Genomic DNA, 17,170 nt, shown 5'->3' with positions numbered 1-17,170 from the left:
TTCCCATCCACAAGTCAAGTCTGGCTAAGAAAGTGGGGCTTACTTTCTCAGAAATAAGGGAAGAAAACCACCTATTTCTGATAAACGAGGTGATGTATGTTTTAAACTGGCTTCTTTTAGTATTCCTGTGTTCCTTGAAACCTCTCAAAATCATCTTAGGAGTTGAGAGTGACATGTGACTACAAACTATTAGGACTTGCTTACTTTTTTTAGGCAGGGCCTTGCTAAGTAACCCATGTTACCCTTGAACTCTCGATCTTCCTGCCATGCTAGGTTTAGATTGGTTTGAAATAGAATCAATTTATGTATATTGGTGAGCAGAGACTTTTACTTTATTTTGTTTTGCTTGTTTGTTTGTTTGTTTTGAGATACCAACAGCCCTGGCTGTCCTGGAACTCACTTTGAAGGCCAGGCTGGCCTCGAACTCACAGAGATGCACTTAGATCTGTGCTGGAATTAAAGACATGAGCCACCACTGCCCAACTTGAGCAAAGACTCTTGATGGAGATGGAGGGTTGCCTACTACGTCATTAACGCCTCTAATGCCAGGACCTTTTCAGAAGCCCTCCTCAGTGACTGGAAGCACCACCCCAGCTCCTGGCCTGGGAGTTGCCTATCTCCAGACTCCAACTCCCAGCCTGCCAAGTGCTGACCCCTCCCTGGGGAGGGTCAGGACCACTCCCACAGGCTATTTAGACTGGGGGTGGGGGTGGGGGATATGGGGAATGGGGGGCATCACAAATGGTCTCTGGGGTTTGTGTTTGTGTGGGCTCCTCTCCCCGCCATGCTGTCTCAATCCACCAGGGATCATGGCATTTATTAAACATGGGCATTTTTGATTCGGTCTAATTTTGTTTGATTGGAGTTCTCCGGCAGAGAGGCTCTTCTTAACACCCAGGAAGACACAAGTTCTAGTCAAACATCAACAGGGTTTAGATTCTAACTACCAAGAGGATCCTGGAAGCTCATCTTTTCTTTTTGTGGTATTTTTTTAGATGTAAGCTGGCAACAGTAAAAGTTCTTACACAATATTGTGAAAATTTATTGGACTACTAATGAAAACTGTCGGACTTAGTACTTCACAGACACACACACACACACACACACACACACACACGAGCTCATTGTTCTTCTGCTATGGTGATACTAATCTCGTTCTCTTATATGAACTGCCCCCATTGCCCTTCACCCTCAGAGTTACCTTACTTCTTAAACACAGGGCATTCTTGTAATCACAGTTCCTGGGAGACTGAGGCAGGAGGATTGAGGGTTTGAGGCAAATAAAACACCCACAACTCCCCCATCCCATATTTTTGAGGCATTGCTCACTGGGGGACCCACTCTTAGGTCCTGCCCTGGCACGGTGGCAGGTCTGGATGACCACTCCCTTTTGGGTACATAGATTATACACAGACCCTAGTAATCCTCACAGTACAGTGGGTACCCAGGTATTTTCATTTTACCAGCATTTTTTTTTTTAATTTTGTAAACTTCCAGTACAGTCCTATCTGAAACTCTGTACTGGTCCTTCTGGCTTAGAGGCCTTGAGAAAACTGTAACTTTCTTCTCTGAACTCTCACTGCTCAGATTATTACAACCATCAAATCCTATTTTTAGAGGAAAAATGATAATAATGTATTTATTTTCTTGCTTTGTTGCTTGTTCGTTTATAAAAGGAAAATGTGGCCCAAGAATTACCGTCTCTGTGAGCCTTCCCTCTAGAGACTTGGGCATTCTGTCTTGCTCATGTTGTGGGGACTTCTGCCTTTGATGTGTATCTGTCTCCCTGAGTGGTCTCTGAGGCCCTTGGGGCAGGAGAATGGAATCTCTCTCTGGTCTAAGGTCAGGGAGTTTACCTCACAGAGCTAACTGAGACTCTAGTTTCCTTGCAGCTGAGGTTATGATCCACAGTGTGATGGTTGAGACGCTGGGACTTCTCAGTGGCTTTTCCTTCTTCCCGCTGGGCACTCTTCTACCATGGGACGAGGGCACTGCCGCCCTCACAGGAAGGACGGGGCTCTTGTGGCTGGTCTTTGCCCTACAAAGGTGTTAACAGTAGCTCTTATGTTTCTGGAAAAAAAAATGTCCAAACTGCCTTGAGTGAAAGAATGAAAAACAACCCAAACCAGATTTCCTTTTTTGGAAGTTTTTGGGGCTGGGACAATCTTAGATGACAAGAATACCTCTCTGGAGGCATCCCTTCCCCCTTCCTGGTTCAGTCCCCCAGGCCTTTCCAGTACAGACAGGTCTGAAACAGAACAAAGGCAACAAATACCTTCCTTTAGAGCCAAAGACGTGAGAAAGCCAGGCAGTTCCCTCCCTTCTCTGCTCCCCACCTCCACTCCACCCCAAACCTTTGAGCAAGCAACTTGAGGAACTTTCAGAGGTAAGAACTGAGGCCAGGCTGGAGGCGGTCCCTGCCCACTCACAAAGACTGGGCCCTGATGGGGGAGGTGCTTGGTATTGCCGACAGATAAGAAAGTTCCAAGGACAGAACAGGCCTCTGCTTTCTTCGTTTTTTCTGGGATTTTCAATCTAGCAGCCTCTACAGTGTCCCTAGAGACCTACCAGCCTGAGAGCCACAGATCAGCGGCGATCAGGTGTGTCCAGAGGAAGGAAGCGCTGCTAAGAACAACCTAACTTTTTTTGGTCCGTGAGTTGCAAGTGGCTGGTGACCTTCCTCTAAGAGGACAAGCAGACCCCTTGGGCCCTGCCAGGAAAGGGTAACACCTAGCACAGGAAACTGTGGTAGTCACAGTAGGAATCAGATGGTTGTAGCAAGTCTCAGGGGAGGTGAGTGGGGAGCAACACCTGCTTGTGTCCCAGACAGTAAATGTGACGGTAAGAACCAGAAGATAGCAAGTGTTGGCCAAGGCTATTTTCTGTTTCTTTCTTCTTCTTTTTCAAGACAGACTTCCTTTGTGAAGCCTTGGTTGTCCTAGAGCTAGTTCTGAAGACCAGGCTGGCCTTGAACTCACAGAGATCCACCCGTCTCTGCCTCCCGAGTGCTGGGATTAAAGGTGTGTGCCACCACTGCCCGGCTAGACTATTTCCTTTGTGCCTCTTGGCCGATGAGTAGAAGCTCTCAGCAATAATGGAAGAGACCAGGACTGGCTCAAGACCCCCAAGACCAAGCTCTCAGCACAAAGGAGATTTATTTGCCCCAATGGGACAAAGGACAGGGAATAAGCGACAAAGACAGGAGATAGAGTACAAGGGAGAAGGGGAAGGGATATTTTTTATTCCTTAAAAATATAATGCTGGCGTGTCCGCAGCCGCTAGCCCAGGCAGAGACAGCTGCCAGAGCGGTGCAGATTCCCCGTGGTGAGCGGCAGAGCGGTGGCTCATTCCAGACAGGCTGGTGCTGCCACGCGGCCGGGAGAGTCACCCAAGCGGGCGGGTAGAGACGGCGGATAAAAAGATTACAGGACATAGTAAATAGACATAAGGCTGAACATAAAGCTAAACATGTATTACTTAAAAGAGAAAGAAAGACAAAAATAGGAAAAGGGAGAGAGAAAGACAGAAAACATGTGTGCACACACCAAGAGAGGAAACAGAAAGAAAGATGGCGACGAGAGGTCAGAAGTCGCTGGGAGTGGGCGTGGCTTGCCCCTTAAAGGGACCAGAGATCAAAAGGAATAACAATATTTGGGGGGGGGGGTGTGGGCAGTTTGGGAACTGACAAAGGACTGCCTCTGGATAAAGAGACAGATGTGCCCCACAGGCAAACTGGGCATGTTAATTAGATGAGCCAAAGGGGCTTTTGATTGCAGGACATCAATGATTCCATAGCTGGACTTTGGTACTCAGCCTCAGGAGGAGGAATCGCCCATAGGCCGTGGTGGCTAGCTTTAGGAATGTAATCTAAGGGGTTTGGGTAAGGCAGAGGGAATGGGGGAGCAGGGCAAGGCCTGCAGGAGCCATGTTGCCATGCTCAGGCTGCCTAGAGTCCTCTCAATAACCATTGTGCCCTTTCGTTCACCGGATGCCACAAACACATGAGGGTGGCATTTTCGCCTTACTGTTTTGTGTGCCACAGGACAATGGCATGGCAGCGGGGCTTGGATCTTTCTGTACTCTGAGAAGCTTAGGTCACCCAAGATGTGGATTTCCATTGTCTTCTGGGTCACAGCCGCATGACAGACAGTGGGACCCTTTCAACTGCAGGGTAGTCATTGGACTCTCTTTCGTTGAGCAGAAGCCTCCAGGGTCTGAATCTGCCGTTTCAATTTCCCACGAGTTACTCAGTAACTTAACCTGTGACCTCTTTGCAGGCCCCCAAATATATAATACCTCCTGCCTCAGGGCTGACTCTTTAGGGCACGTATTCACTCAGCTTGTTTTAACTATCTCTGCATGGGGTGGGTAGTGGGGGTGGGGCTGGAGAGATGGCTCAGTGGTTAATGAGATGGCCCAGCACCCTTATGGCTGCTCACAACTGTCTGTAACTCCAGTTCCAGGAGATACAGTATCCTCACAAAAATATACATGCGGGCAAAAAACCAGTGCACATAAAATTAAAAAAAAAATAACAACCCTATTTTTTTTGAAAAATCAGCCTACTTCTGAGTGGGCCCACAAATGTCTCCGACACAATGGCATGCCCCGACTCTGCCCATCTTATGCTTCCTTTCCCCATTTACCTCACCTCACTTTCTACCCTGGCCCTAATCACCCTTGACATGGTCCATATTTGCTTTGTCTCTTCCCCATGAGACTAAATTCAGAGGTCAGGGGCTTGGCTTATTTCAGCTTCAGTGTACACAAGCCTGGCATGATCAATACGTACTTGTTTACTGAAAGAATGGACCGATGTCCGAGGAGAGAAGGCGAGAGTACTATCCCCTCTCTGATCTGGCCTGGCACGAGCTTGGTCAGTGCCTGAGTTGATTTAGAAAAGAAATCTCACACCTGAGGGATGCGGAGCATTTGTCTTTGATATGGATACAGGTGGCTGGGCCCAAGGGGAAGCCTGCTGGCACATGTCCCCGCATGCAGTGATGTTCAAAGTGCACAATCACGTTGCATTCCGGGGAGATAAAACAGTGGAAGAGAAATTCCATTCAGGCTCCGATAATTGTTACTAACAGCTAAAGACTAGAGGAGGAATGCAGAGTGTCGAGTTGGAAAGACCCTGAAGCCACCCAGCAAGTCGGGCAGCAGGGTCAGGATCTGACACAGCCCTTTTAATTCCCATGCCAGGCTCTTTCCACCTCAAGTGGCACCTCGCTTCTCTCGAATTTATGCCACTCCAGCTGGGTTACAACTCTGGGTTTCCAAATGACCGCTCTTTCTACATCAAATTCTAAAACAGTTTCCCCCTCTGCTATACAATCAGCTGGACGATGCTATCAACAGTCTGGTCTCCAATCACTAAGTTTTATTAGATTTTATCTGTGCATGTTTGTAAAAAAAAAAAGTCGGGGGAGATACTTGAGGTGTCTAAATTGGGCTCATATCTTCAAACAAACAGCACTGTATATACATATTAATACATACTATTATACACGTGTATCTATATACATGCACACACATGTGTGTATATAAACACACACATATACATAAACACGTGTTTGTGTGCACATGTGTGCGCGTGTGTGTGCATGGTCCTGTGTACATATGGATCTATGGAGACCAGAGGTCACTCTTGGGTGGTGTTCTCAGCAACTATCCACCTGGTTTTCTGAGAGAGGGTCTCATCTCATTATCTGACGCTCACTGGCTGGCAGACCAGTGAGTTCTAGTGTTCTGCCTGTCTTTATCTCTCCAGCACTGGGATTGCAAGAATACATCACTGTGCCTGGCTTTTTCACATGGTTTCTGGGAATGGAACGCAGGCCTTCTTGCTTCCAGGCAAGCACTTCACCAACTTAGCTATCAGATCAGTTCAGTGTTTGTTTGTTTTTTTAAATTCTTGTTCAGTTTAGTTTACATGCATGTGTATATGCCTGATTGTGTGTGTGTGTGTGTGTGTGTGTGTGTGTGTGTACTACATGTGTGTGCTACATGTGTGTACTATGTGTGTGTAGGTACCCAGGGAGGTTGTTTGTAAGCTGCCGGATGTCAGTGCTGAGAACTGACCTGGGGTCCTTGGGAAGAGCAGCAGATGCTCTTAATTGTTGAATTATCTGTTTAGTCAGACCCTAGTTTAATGTTTTTTAAGTCATTTTTTAAAAGGTCCAGGGCCTGGAGGGATGGCTTAGTGGTTCAGAGCACTGACTGTACTTCCAGAGGACCCATATTGGATTTCCAGCTCCCACATAGTGGCTCACAACTGACTGGAACTGAAGTCACAGAGGATTCGACTCCCTCACACAGACACACATGCAGGCAAAATATCAACGCACGTCAAATAAAAATAAATAAAAACTTCTGAGGTGGCAGTGGCACACATCTTTAAACCCAGCACTTGGAAGGCAGAGGCAGGCAGATAGCTGAGTTTAAGGCCAGCCTGGTCTACAGAGCCAGTTCTAGAACAGAGAAACCCTATCTTAACTCCCCCCCACCCCCACAAAGACACAGTTACTCCGGAGGGCAAAAGCAAACCCAAAACCAAACAAAGGGGCTGGAGTGGTGGTGCAGTACTTAAGAGCACTTTTTGCTTTTCCAGAAGTCCTGAGTTTGATCTCCAGCATCCATATGGTGGTTCACAACAATCTGTAACTCCTGTTCTAGGGGATCCACCTTCTTGACCTCCTTGGACACTGGGTACACACATGGTACACATAGATACATGTAAGTGTACAAACTCATACATGTGAAATAATATAAATCTAACGAACGAACAAACAAACAAGCCAGACTGGAGAGATGACTCAGTGGTTAAAAGCACTGACTGATCTTCTAAAGGTCCTTAGTCCAATTCCAAGCACATGGTGGCTCACAGCTGTTGGGTCCAGGAGGGTCACGCAAAGGTGGGGACAGACCACCAAAGTCTAATAAGCCAGAAGCAAACTTTATTCCAGAAACCAGAATCCAGGAAAAAGTAAAAAATAAAATAAAAAAAATCTCTCCAGGGCACAAAAGGCTTATCAGCTAGCTGAGACCACAGCCAGAGATGGATTTTGTATGGCTGTGGCAAAGGCCACAGGTTTCTGAACCCACTTTTTTATAGTAGGGCCACCAAGCATTAGGTCTGAACAAAGGAATTTTGATAATCTCAAGGTAAAACTCAGATACAGATTGCCTTACTTTACAATCTCCATTAACAGAGTTTCTCAGTTAAACTAGTGTTTGTACTTAACCTATTGTCTTCCCTGGTACTTCCAGGTGGTGTTTACTGAAGCCCTGAGGTCTCCCCTTTGATGCTGCCAGTTTCACATCACAGGGATAATGTGTAACCCAGAGGTCATATATCTATTTCCTAAAAGTTGACTCAGCTCATATCCGTAGGCTAGCTCTCAGTTTGCAAAGAGATGCTTTGGCCTTATAAATAGAGCTATGGGTTGTAAAGCAGAGTAATCCACTGTTAATAGTTAATTCTTTTTAAAAAATATTTATTTATTTATTACGTATACAATATTCTATCTGTGTGTATGCCTGCAGGCCAGAAGAGGGCATCAGACCTCATTACAGATGGCTGTGAGCCACCATGTGGTTGCAGGAACTGAACTCAGGACCTTTGTAAGAGCAGGCAATGCTCTTAACCACTGAGCCATCTCCCCAGCCCCCTAATAGTTAGTTCTTAAGCTAATGAGAAAACTGCTGATGGTCTGTTCTCATTCTCCTAGGCTTACAACTTAATATTTCTTTATATTTCTTTATTTCTACATTCTTATTTCTGGAATTTACATTTTTATATTCTTATTCTTGAACCATTCAACAACCATCTATAAGACACACATGCAGGCAGAACACTGTATACAGAATAAATAAATAAATCTTAAATAAGCAAACCAACCAACCCTTGTTTTTTGACACAGGGTTTCACTCTATAGCTCAGGTGGTCTTGAACTCGGTATATAGCACAGGCTTTTCTTGAATACATTGCAATTCTCCTGCTCCGAGCTCCCAAGTACAAGGATTGTAGGTATGAGTCACCACACTGGCCAAAAAAGAACAAAACAACGACAACAAAATATGTTAAAAAAGAGCTACTGTCTTTGTTGAACACCTGTGCTCCGAATCATCTTTGAGGACTTTCTGATCCTCAATGTATAATTTGAAAAAATCACCCATGTATCTTGATGACCTTGCAGAGATGGGAAACCTAGGCAGTGAAGAAGCAAAGCTGGGTTCAGAACATGCATGGCCCATGTTTCCCACTGCCAGATACCCGGCTTATTCTGTCTTGATCTTTGCTACTTCAGCTCCCTTCCCAAAGGGCAAGCAGGAGTAGACTTGGCTCTCTTCCTTCTCCCACCTTCGTAGCAGCAGATAGCTCAAAGAACTATAGAAACAAGTGATGTAGGAATTCTTGCTCAAATGGAGGTATTTATACATTTACCATGTATGTGCATGGGTCCCTGCGTGAGTTTATGAACTGGTTAGAGGTGGTTGTGAGTTACCAGATATGGGTGCTGGGAACTGCACCTGGCTCACTGCGGAGCTATGTCTCCAGCCCCCAAACAGAGAGATGACTACAGAGGGATTTGTTCTTTCTCTTAGGCATGAAGGCAACTGCTGGTTTTCTGTTCTTTCTCCCCAGTTGTAGTGGTCTGAATGAGAGTGGCCCCCAAAAGTTGGCGTTTGAATGCTTGCTCCCCAGTTGGTGTAACTGTTTGGGAAGGATTAGGAGGTGTGGCCTTGTTGGAGGAGGTGTGTCACTGGGGAAGTTTGAGGTTTCAGAGGACTTGTGCCATTCCTAGCTAGCACTCTCTCTCTGCTTCATGGCTGTGGATCAAGAAGTAAGTTCTCAGCTACTCTTCCATGCCATGCTTGCCTCCTGCTGACATGTTTCCTGCCTTGATGATCACAGACTCCAAGCTTCTGGAACCATGAGCTCCAGATTGAATTATTTCTTTTATGAGTTGCCCTGGTCATGACGTCTCTTCATAGCAATAGAAAAGTAATTAGAATACCAGTCCTCTCTTTCAAGTAAGTTTCCATATAGTTATTTTTTGTGAAATAGTATATTATGTATCCTAGGCATCAAATTTACCAGGGTAGCTGAGGATGACCTTGAACTTCTGATCCTCCTGCCTCTCCCTAAGTACTGGGATTACAAGCCTGCGCTACCATACCAGTTTATATGGTGGAGGGGATGAGTCAAGCACTTAACAAACTGAGCTAAAGGACTAAAGGACATCCCTGGGTCTAAAGGACTGGGCATGTAGCTCTGTGGTATAGCACTTGTCATGTATGTATGTGTGTGTGCGCACACACATGTGTGCACTCTGTAATCAATATCATAAACAAAAATTTTAAATAGGCCTAATATGAACATTTGCAATTTAGAACAAGTCATTTCTAGACCAGAATTCTCAGCACAGTAATAGGGACCAACCTAACCATTTGTGCTGTCCGGAAGAAGTCTGTGCGAAGGGAGATGGCTTTCTATTGTAGGGACACGAAGGAAACTGAGTAGTAGTTGAGTTTGCACATATAGCCCAGGACTGTATGGAGTAAGGGACAGATACATCCCTTGGAGTATGGTAGCACCAGCAATGCCAGCGCTTCTCACCCTGTGGGTTGCAATCCCTTTGGGGGGTCAAACAAACCCTTTTATAGGTGCTGCTTAAGACCATCAGAAGTATCAGATACTTACATTATGTTTCATAACAGTAGCAAAATTACAGTTATAAAGCAGCAACGAAAATCATTTTATGGTTGGGGTCAGCACAACATGAAGAACTGTATTAAAGGGTTGCAGCATTAGGAAGGTTGAGAACCAGTGAGTCACGCAGACAGTTTAATTATTTGCTCTGCTTAAATCTCATGAAAAGATGCTTATGCTTAATTTCTGGTGGTTGTTTGATTTCCCAAACACACAAATTATTTAACTCCTTAGTTTAAGTGTAGAGATGGCATGCTGTGTGTGTGACATCATCCTCTTAGAGATAGCAGCAATGTCATTATTTCAAGGAGCGCCTCTTGTATTTTCTAGGGCCAGGGAAGTGGTGCTCCTCCAGGTAAGTGGGGCTCCTCCAGGGAAGTGATGCTCCTCCAGGGAACTGGTGCTCCTCCAGGGAAGTGGGGCTCCTCCAGGGAAGTGGTGTTCCTCCAGGGAATTGGTGCTCCTCCAGGGAAGTGGGGCTCCTCCAGGGAAGTGGTGTTCCTCCAGGGAAGTGATGCTCCTCCGGGGAAGTGGTGCTCCTCCAGGGGAGTGATGCTCCTCCGGGGAAGTGGTGCTCCTCCAGGGGAGAATTACTTAAAAACAGTCTTACCAGAGAAGTCAAGCCTTGTTGCTAGCCGGCCTCACATCAGGAATCAGAACCATCAGAACCAGAAAGCTCCAGCTTCCAAGATGAACGTTTCCTGGTTTACACGCAGCGGGCTCTTTTTGTTGTTGCTGTTCTTTTTTTTTTTTTTTTTTCCTTAGGACAGAGTCACTACTCTCCATGGCTCTGCTTATCTAAGGGCCTGCCAGGCCCTGGCCATGTGTATAATTGGGAGGGAGTCAGGCAGGCCTGGTAGAGCCTTAAACAAACTCAGTGACCACAGGGAGAGGACACGTAACCACGAGAGAGGACCTTATAGAAAATTGCTAAAGATGGTGGTCAAATCATTTTTTTTTTTTTTCGAGGCAGGGTTTCTCTGTAGCTTTGGAGTCTGTGCTGGAACTAGCTCTTATAGACCAGGTTGGCCTCAAACTCACAGAGATCCACCTGCCTCTGCCTCCCGAGTGCTGAAATTAAAGGTGTGAGCCATCACCAGCTAAGTATGCTCTTTCATGTTCACCTTGACCCAAGGAATCCAACTGGCCTTTATGTCCCATTGAACCAACATCTTAGCCAGACACCATTCCTTACCACACGCCAGATCAGGAGGTTGTGTTTTTAGGCGAGCAGGAGTGGTGTGCATCTTTAATCCCAGCACTCAGGAGGCAGAGGCAGTTAGATTTCTATGAGTTCAAGGCCAGCCTGGTCTAAAGACGTAGTTCTAGGATAGACGAGGCTATACAAGAGGGACCCTTTCTCAAAAAAACAAAACAACGCAAACCAAAACCAACCAAAATGCAACAACAAAAGTCTGATGTCTTAACAGAGAGGCACAGAGGTCCAATGAGGACACAGTGGGGGAGTAAAAGGAGAACTATGAGGTCACACTTCAGAAGGCATTTCACAGGTGTCTGGACATTCTTCTAGCAAGGGCGTTTAGGAGGGCACTCACAGTGCCGGGGAAAGCAACTGCTACTGTGACTGCTTTCTGGCTTCTGCTATCAAAGAAGGCTCCAACTCCTTTAATGCTTACATTTATTTAAGTTAGTCACTTCCCAGCCTCCATTTTAAAGAAACTAAACTGTCCACGTGTCCATGCCTATGGAAAGCAGTCTGGGACAGGCAAGAAGGCTGGAGATAACCCTTAGCCTGAGGACGGGAGAGATGACTCAGTGGTTAAGAACACTTGTTATGCCAGGCAGTTGCGGCACATGCCTTAATCCCAGCATTTGGGGAGCAAAGGCAGGCGGATCTCTGTGAGTTCAAGGCCAGTGTGGTGTATAGAGCGAGGGTCAGGGCAGGACAGGCTCCAAAGTCACAGAGAAACCCTATCTCAAAAAATGAAATAAAATAAAAAAAAACAAAGAGCACTTGCTTCTAGCACCCACATGGAAGCTTCCAAACATCTCTAAGTCCAGTTCCAAGATATCTTCTGGCCTCTTTGGGTACCAGGTATGAGGAGCACAGACATACACACTGGCAAAACACTCACACACATCAAAAAAAAAATTTTTTTTTAAAGACGTAGCCTGCAAGAGTCTTTTGTATCTAGGTTGGTCCCTGCTTTTGAGTCGGTGCCTTCAGAAACATCTCAGTGAGGCCGCCAGAGAACACTGGCTGTCCTTCACCAACAGACTTTTCCTAAGGAACCCTGGACAGGAGACAGGTTCTTTTCTAGAGGGGGTGACTTAGAAGGGAGCAGGGACTTGACTGTACACCTGGGTGAGAGCCCCAAGGCGTGATCTGAGAGCTCTGACTTGCCAGAAGGTAAATGGCCTGTCTTCTTTGACCGGAAACTGGAGTCTCATAGCAGTCATGATGTTAGAAACAAAACAACCGTGGGCAGAGGAGGTGGGTGGCGGAGAATGTCTGCAGGAAAAGCAATTACGGTAAGGGGGACTCAGCTTGTTAAAAGACACTCTAAGGAGAGGCAGGCAGAAGGTGAGAAGGAGAAGGGAACAAGGAGGAGGGGGTCTTCCCAAGGAGGAGGAGGAGGAGGATCTAAGCCAGGCATCCTCTTGCTCATCCTTCCCAGGACTTGGATGGTAAGCTCTACCCAACTCTAGCCATGGAGTGTGCAGAGAACCTGGCTCTTCAGGGGAATGGGGTTGGTCCCCAAGGCTGTGGGCCTCGAAGAAAGCATGCCACGGGAAAGGACAGGCTTGGGCCCTGTGTTTGCTCTACAGGTGGTGAAGGCAAAACCCTCCTCAGCCCCAGCAACCCCAGCGGTGTAAGCCAAAGGTGGAAACACATGGAAGACAAGCGCACTACACGTGGGCACGGGTTTTTATTCTCAGTGCATGGCATTGGTTTCTGGTCATCAGCAAAAAGCTTTATTGGCTCCAAAAATATTACCCATTTTCAAACTCCTCTTCTTCCCAGGTCAGTGGGACGATACATTTGCATTACAGATTTGTCAGTTATAGCATCCCCCCAAGAACCATATAAATACATGCAAAACATTATACATAGAGCTTAAATAATATCAAATGCAAATACAGGTTGGGTGCACTGTTAAGCTGAACTGCAAACTATGGCAACGCATGCTAGGATATACATTGCTTTGATATCATGTCTGTCATGCAGACTACAACAGTCAATTTTCTGTTTTTTTTTTTCTTTTTCTTTTGTACAAAAATACCAGTGCTCGTTATACTAGTTACTGAGAAGAAACTCAAACTTCCTATCTGCATGCTGCTTAGAAAAGATGGCATAAATCAATTTGTTGGCACATATATATGGCATATTTACATATGGCATATATACATATGGGGAGAAAACATAAACCAAAGGCCAATTCAGCTGCAGGGAGCTCATGTCTCTTCACCTCTCCCAAGAAGAAGAAAGGGGACAGCAGGCCTAACTGCAGATCTGGGAAAGCAAGAGTTCTGGCTCTGAGCTAAATGGGGGGGGAGGGGTAATCTGGTCTACTGAAGAAGAGACTGGGAAGGCTTTAGAACAGCAGGCATTATAAGTGCTTCCCCCCTCCCAACATCAGCGCCATCAGGTGGATGCTAGACATAGAAGGTGATTGGACGTGCAGACAGGATGGTACCACATGTAGCTTCAACTGTAAAGCAAGGGATGGGAAGAAGTGTGTGGGGGTACAGGAGAGGATGAAACGGGGGATACAGGAGAGGATCCAGGCATTCAAGCTTGTGTGCCCCTCTGAATTTTTGGCAGTGAGATAATCACTCTAATTGATCGATGAAACTGTCCCCTAAAGCTTGAAGGAAAATATAAACCCAAACTTGAGGAATCTACAAGTGCCCAGAGCGGGTCTAGTTGGTTTCTCTTACATCCTTTGGGATGGAAAAAGCAACTTAAAGGACAGTGAAGGATTGTTGAGACGGACCTAGTCCTCAAACTGTCAGACAGAGCTAGAAGCAGCCATTGCTGTACTTATCGTTTCCAATTTGGAGCTCAGTCTCCCATCTGCTGTATTATACAAAACAGAAAGGCGTCACAACTCAGATTCATGCACAAAAACTCACTAATGGGGTCACTCTAGGGGGAAGGGGAAGTCAAAGAAGCATAAAGAAAAGCAAGCCCCACACCAGTTCCCTTGCCGATCAGGTGGGACTGTCCTTGACACTGCTCTGCCAGCTAACTCCTCACAGAAGCCCAGCTGGCCCTCGCCCCTGGTTAGCAACAAGCCTGGCACTCCTCCACAGCAGCATCCATCCATGTCCTGACATCCATGTCCTAACAGTTGAGAAGCCTCCCTCCGGGCGTTTCCCTCACTACCTGCAGGTTCTTACCCATTTTTTCTAGGTTTATTGAAAGAGGGCTCTAGGAGAGATTCTCTTTCTCCCCATCAGACTGCTTTCAAATCCACAGCACCATTTAGGGGAAATGGTTACTAACTTCCGTCATATTTACTCACTGCCGTCTGGATCACTGAAACTGAATAGAAAAACACATAAAAATCTATGCACAGAAACACTTGAACTTACTCAATTCCATATCAACAAAATTTATATTAAAAAAGGCTAGAACTCAACAATTTTTTCCTAAATATAAAGATGGCTGTTTGGAGAAAGGAAGTAAGGTATATATATATTTTTAAGTCAATTATAAATATACTGAGCCACCTGTCATGTCAAACAGCTGGCCATGTGCTCCATGTGCTCCCCTCTATGATGTTCCATGACGGCACTTTATTTGAAATTCTTTAAACTATATATATATATATATACATATATATATATATATGTTTATATATGGCTGACTCAAAAATATTAGTTTTTGATTTAAAGAAAACTATATTTTTTGCATAATATTTCTATATTTTTTCTCTTACTATGGAAACTAGAACACGCACAAACATACACATGTGCACGCGCGCACACACGCATACACACACACACACACACACACACACACACACACACATACAAAGCTATTGACTTTGAAAAAGTAGACATAAAGCCCTCAAGAGTGACCTGCCAGGCACCACAAAAGTCTCTTGGGAGCAAGGATGGTAAAATGGCCTTCGAAGCTTGTTATTGGCTTGCTTTTATAAAAACAATCTGAGGTAATAAAAGAGTTGGCAGAATCAAATCTTCTAATGTACTTAAGAGTGTGTGTGTGTGTCTGTGTGTGTCTGTTTGTGTGTGTGAATAATTAACAACTCCAGCGAGCAGTTTCTTCCCCACAAGGAAAGACCGCTGACGTGTGCGAGCTTTACAAAACCCCAATCAAAGCCGTCTCCCTGTTTCCTGTAAGGATGGATTATGCTGCAATGGGTGTGGAATGGTGGCTGCTTCTTCACCCACCCCTACCTTGGCAGTTTGGGTGAAAAGTGGGGAGGGAGGGAGGGAGATCTTTAGAAAAAAAGGCTCGGAGTGGACAGGTTCCTCTTGCCTTTCTCTCCCGAGTGGAAGCCTGGCAGTTCTCATGAGCCTCACACATCCTCCTCTACGTCCATCACCCTCGAAGGTGGGAGGCAGGCTTCACTGTCTAGTGGGAGGATGGGACTTGGGGACATAAATTTGGTCCACCTGCACAAAATGCTTAAATCAGCACAGCAGGGATACAAACGGAGCACCCGGGGATGTGCCTCCACCTTGTCCCAGTAAGGTGAAGTCCCTTTTGGTGAAGTTCCCAGCTCCTGAGAGGTGGGTGGGCAGAGGATGCCTTGGGCAGTGTTCCGGGTGAAAAGGCACAGACTTTCCTGGGCAGCAGTGGAGAAGCTCGTTGCTGGAGGCTGGAAAACAGGACTGTGAAAGCAGGAGGCAGGCGCTTTCTGGGCCTTTGCTCCTTGAATCAGAACACTGTCAGGGAGCCTCCTCTTTTGGATGCGTATTTTCAACATTGGAATATTTGCAAAAGTTGGGGGGGGGTCTCCTTTAGAGGTGGAAAATATTGTGGGACACAACAAAGCATAGAAATAGGAAAGAGAAGAGAATGTTCAAGCTGGTACTCAGGTGCCTAACCTGAGGGGAGGTTTCCTGGATCCCAATGGATTAGTTCTTTAGCCCCTCCCAAGGTTTCTTAATACTCATTCCTCCAATAGCCAGCGTCTGCCCTGGGAGAGCCTTGGCAAATACTCTTGAAGATAGTCTGCTTCCGTGATTTCTGGTCCTAGGCCTGCCCCATGTTGGTCCTGAAACTCCTCATTCAGCTAGGGAGCAAGGCTATGCCCCATTCACTCTTTGGCTACCACCTTAGGCAAGGAGGAAGCTCAGGCCCATAGTCAAGACTATATATTATACACAAGAAACCTTCATGCTCATGGCTGATTTCCCTGGCACTTAAAGCCCCCCTACACACCCAAACAGAGAGATGGACATTCGGAAGTCGGAGCTGACCTGGTGAAAACAGGGAAATCTTTCGCCAGCTCATTTTCTCCAAAAAGACCATTTTAGAAAAGAAATCTGTCTGCCTCTAGAACAAAATGAAAGGTTCTATTGGGGCTAAAAGAGGCCAAAGTTTGACTCAACTTGTCCATGTCCTTTCCGTTCTCTTAATTACCACAACTTAGAAAAAAAAAAAAGAGTAAGAGGAAGGATGATAAGGGTCACATAAGAACCAAAGAACCTTGGGGAGGTCAGACTGAGGAGTAGGAAGAGCTAGTGGCCTTAGGGTGTACATTTTCAAAACAGGAAAAAAATGTTCTAAGAATAATCAGTCTACTGAAACACAAACACAGGGTATTTGTCTCTCCCTGAGCTCACGATTTAGCTTGTAAATGGCAGAAACTCATAAAATCTCCAAGTCAGAAGGTGGTGACACAGGTGGGAACACCGTGGAAACTTTGGGTTGGGTGATGCCGGGAGGATTGTCATCATTTCTTTAAAAATAACAACTGTTACAACTAAGGAGTAGATCTACCACTCCCTGCCCAGGGTTTGACCGAATCCTTGTCGGTCTGTGTTCTTGTTTCTTCATGGCCTGGTAAGGGTTCTCACACACTTAGGAGCAGCTGACATAATGGTGACAAAGTCCCATCATCACCTTATAGATGGGATAGATGAGAAAAGAAACAGGGAAAGCAGGGGCGGGAATCAGAGAACGGAAGTTCAAACTGATGTCTCCAGGCTTTGCAGAGGGCTGTCGGCATGGGAGGTGATGGTTTGCACTTGGTTGCCATCCACAGCATTGTTGTTTCTGTTGTCATGGGGAGTGGCCTCACCATCCAATAGGAGCACCTTAGTCCCCGACTTAGGAACCAATCCAGAGTCTTCCTCACGATCATCTATGAAGGACGGTGGATCATCTGCATTGTATCCAGGTTGGGTCATGAATCGGTGAATGGAGCTTTCGTTCCTGGATTTTTGAATGGGTACTTGGAAACTATGGAACATTTTGACCACTTGGATCTAAACCAGGGGAACGAGAAAGTA

At 45.9% G+C, this 17,170-nt stretch overlaps 1 protein-coding gene across 5 annotated transcripts in view; it reads right to left on the bottom strand.

The window, feature by feature from the left end:
- Positions 1 to 12,590: 12,590 nt before the first annotated feature.
- The window catches only part of Atp2b4 (ATPase plasma membrane Ca2+ transporting 4), a 105,183-nt gene continuing 100,603 nt past the window's right edge, over positions 12,591 to 17,170 (bottom strand). For 3 of the 5 annotated variants that reach the window (XM_048430782.3, XM_048430778.3, XM_048430776.3), the window contains one exon: positions 12,591 to 17,146. In XM_048430782.3, coding sequence (XP_048286739.2) covers positions 16,847 to 17,146 — 300 coding nt within the window. In that variant the 3' untranslated portion in view covers positions 12,591 to 16,846. The remainder of the gene's footprint in view (positions 17,147 to 17,170) is intronic. The other 2 variants (XM_048430779.3, XM_048430780.3) reach the window with 1 other exon arrangement.

This window comes from Myodes glareolus, chromosome 5 (assembly GCF_982192425.1).
Source record: "Myodes glareolus chromosome 5, mMyoGla1.1, whole genome shotgun sequence".
Lineage (NCBI taxonomy): Eukaryota > Metazoa > Chordata > Mammalia > Rodentia > Cricetidae > Myodes > Myodes glareolus.
The sequence above is the reverse complement of the archived record's forward strand: the minus strand, read 5'-3'. Positions and strand labels throughout refer to the sequence as shown.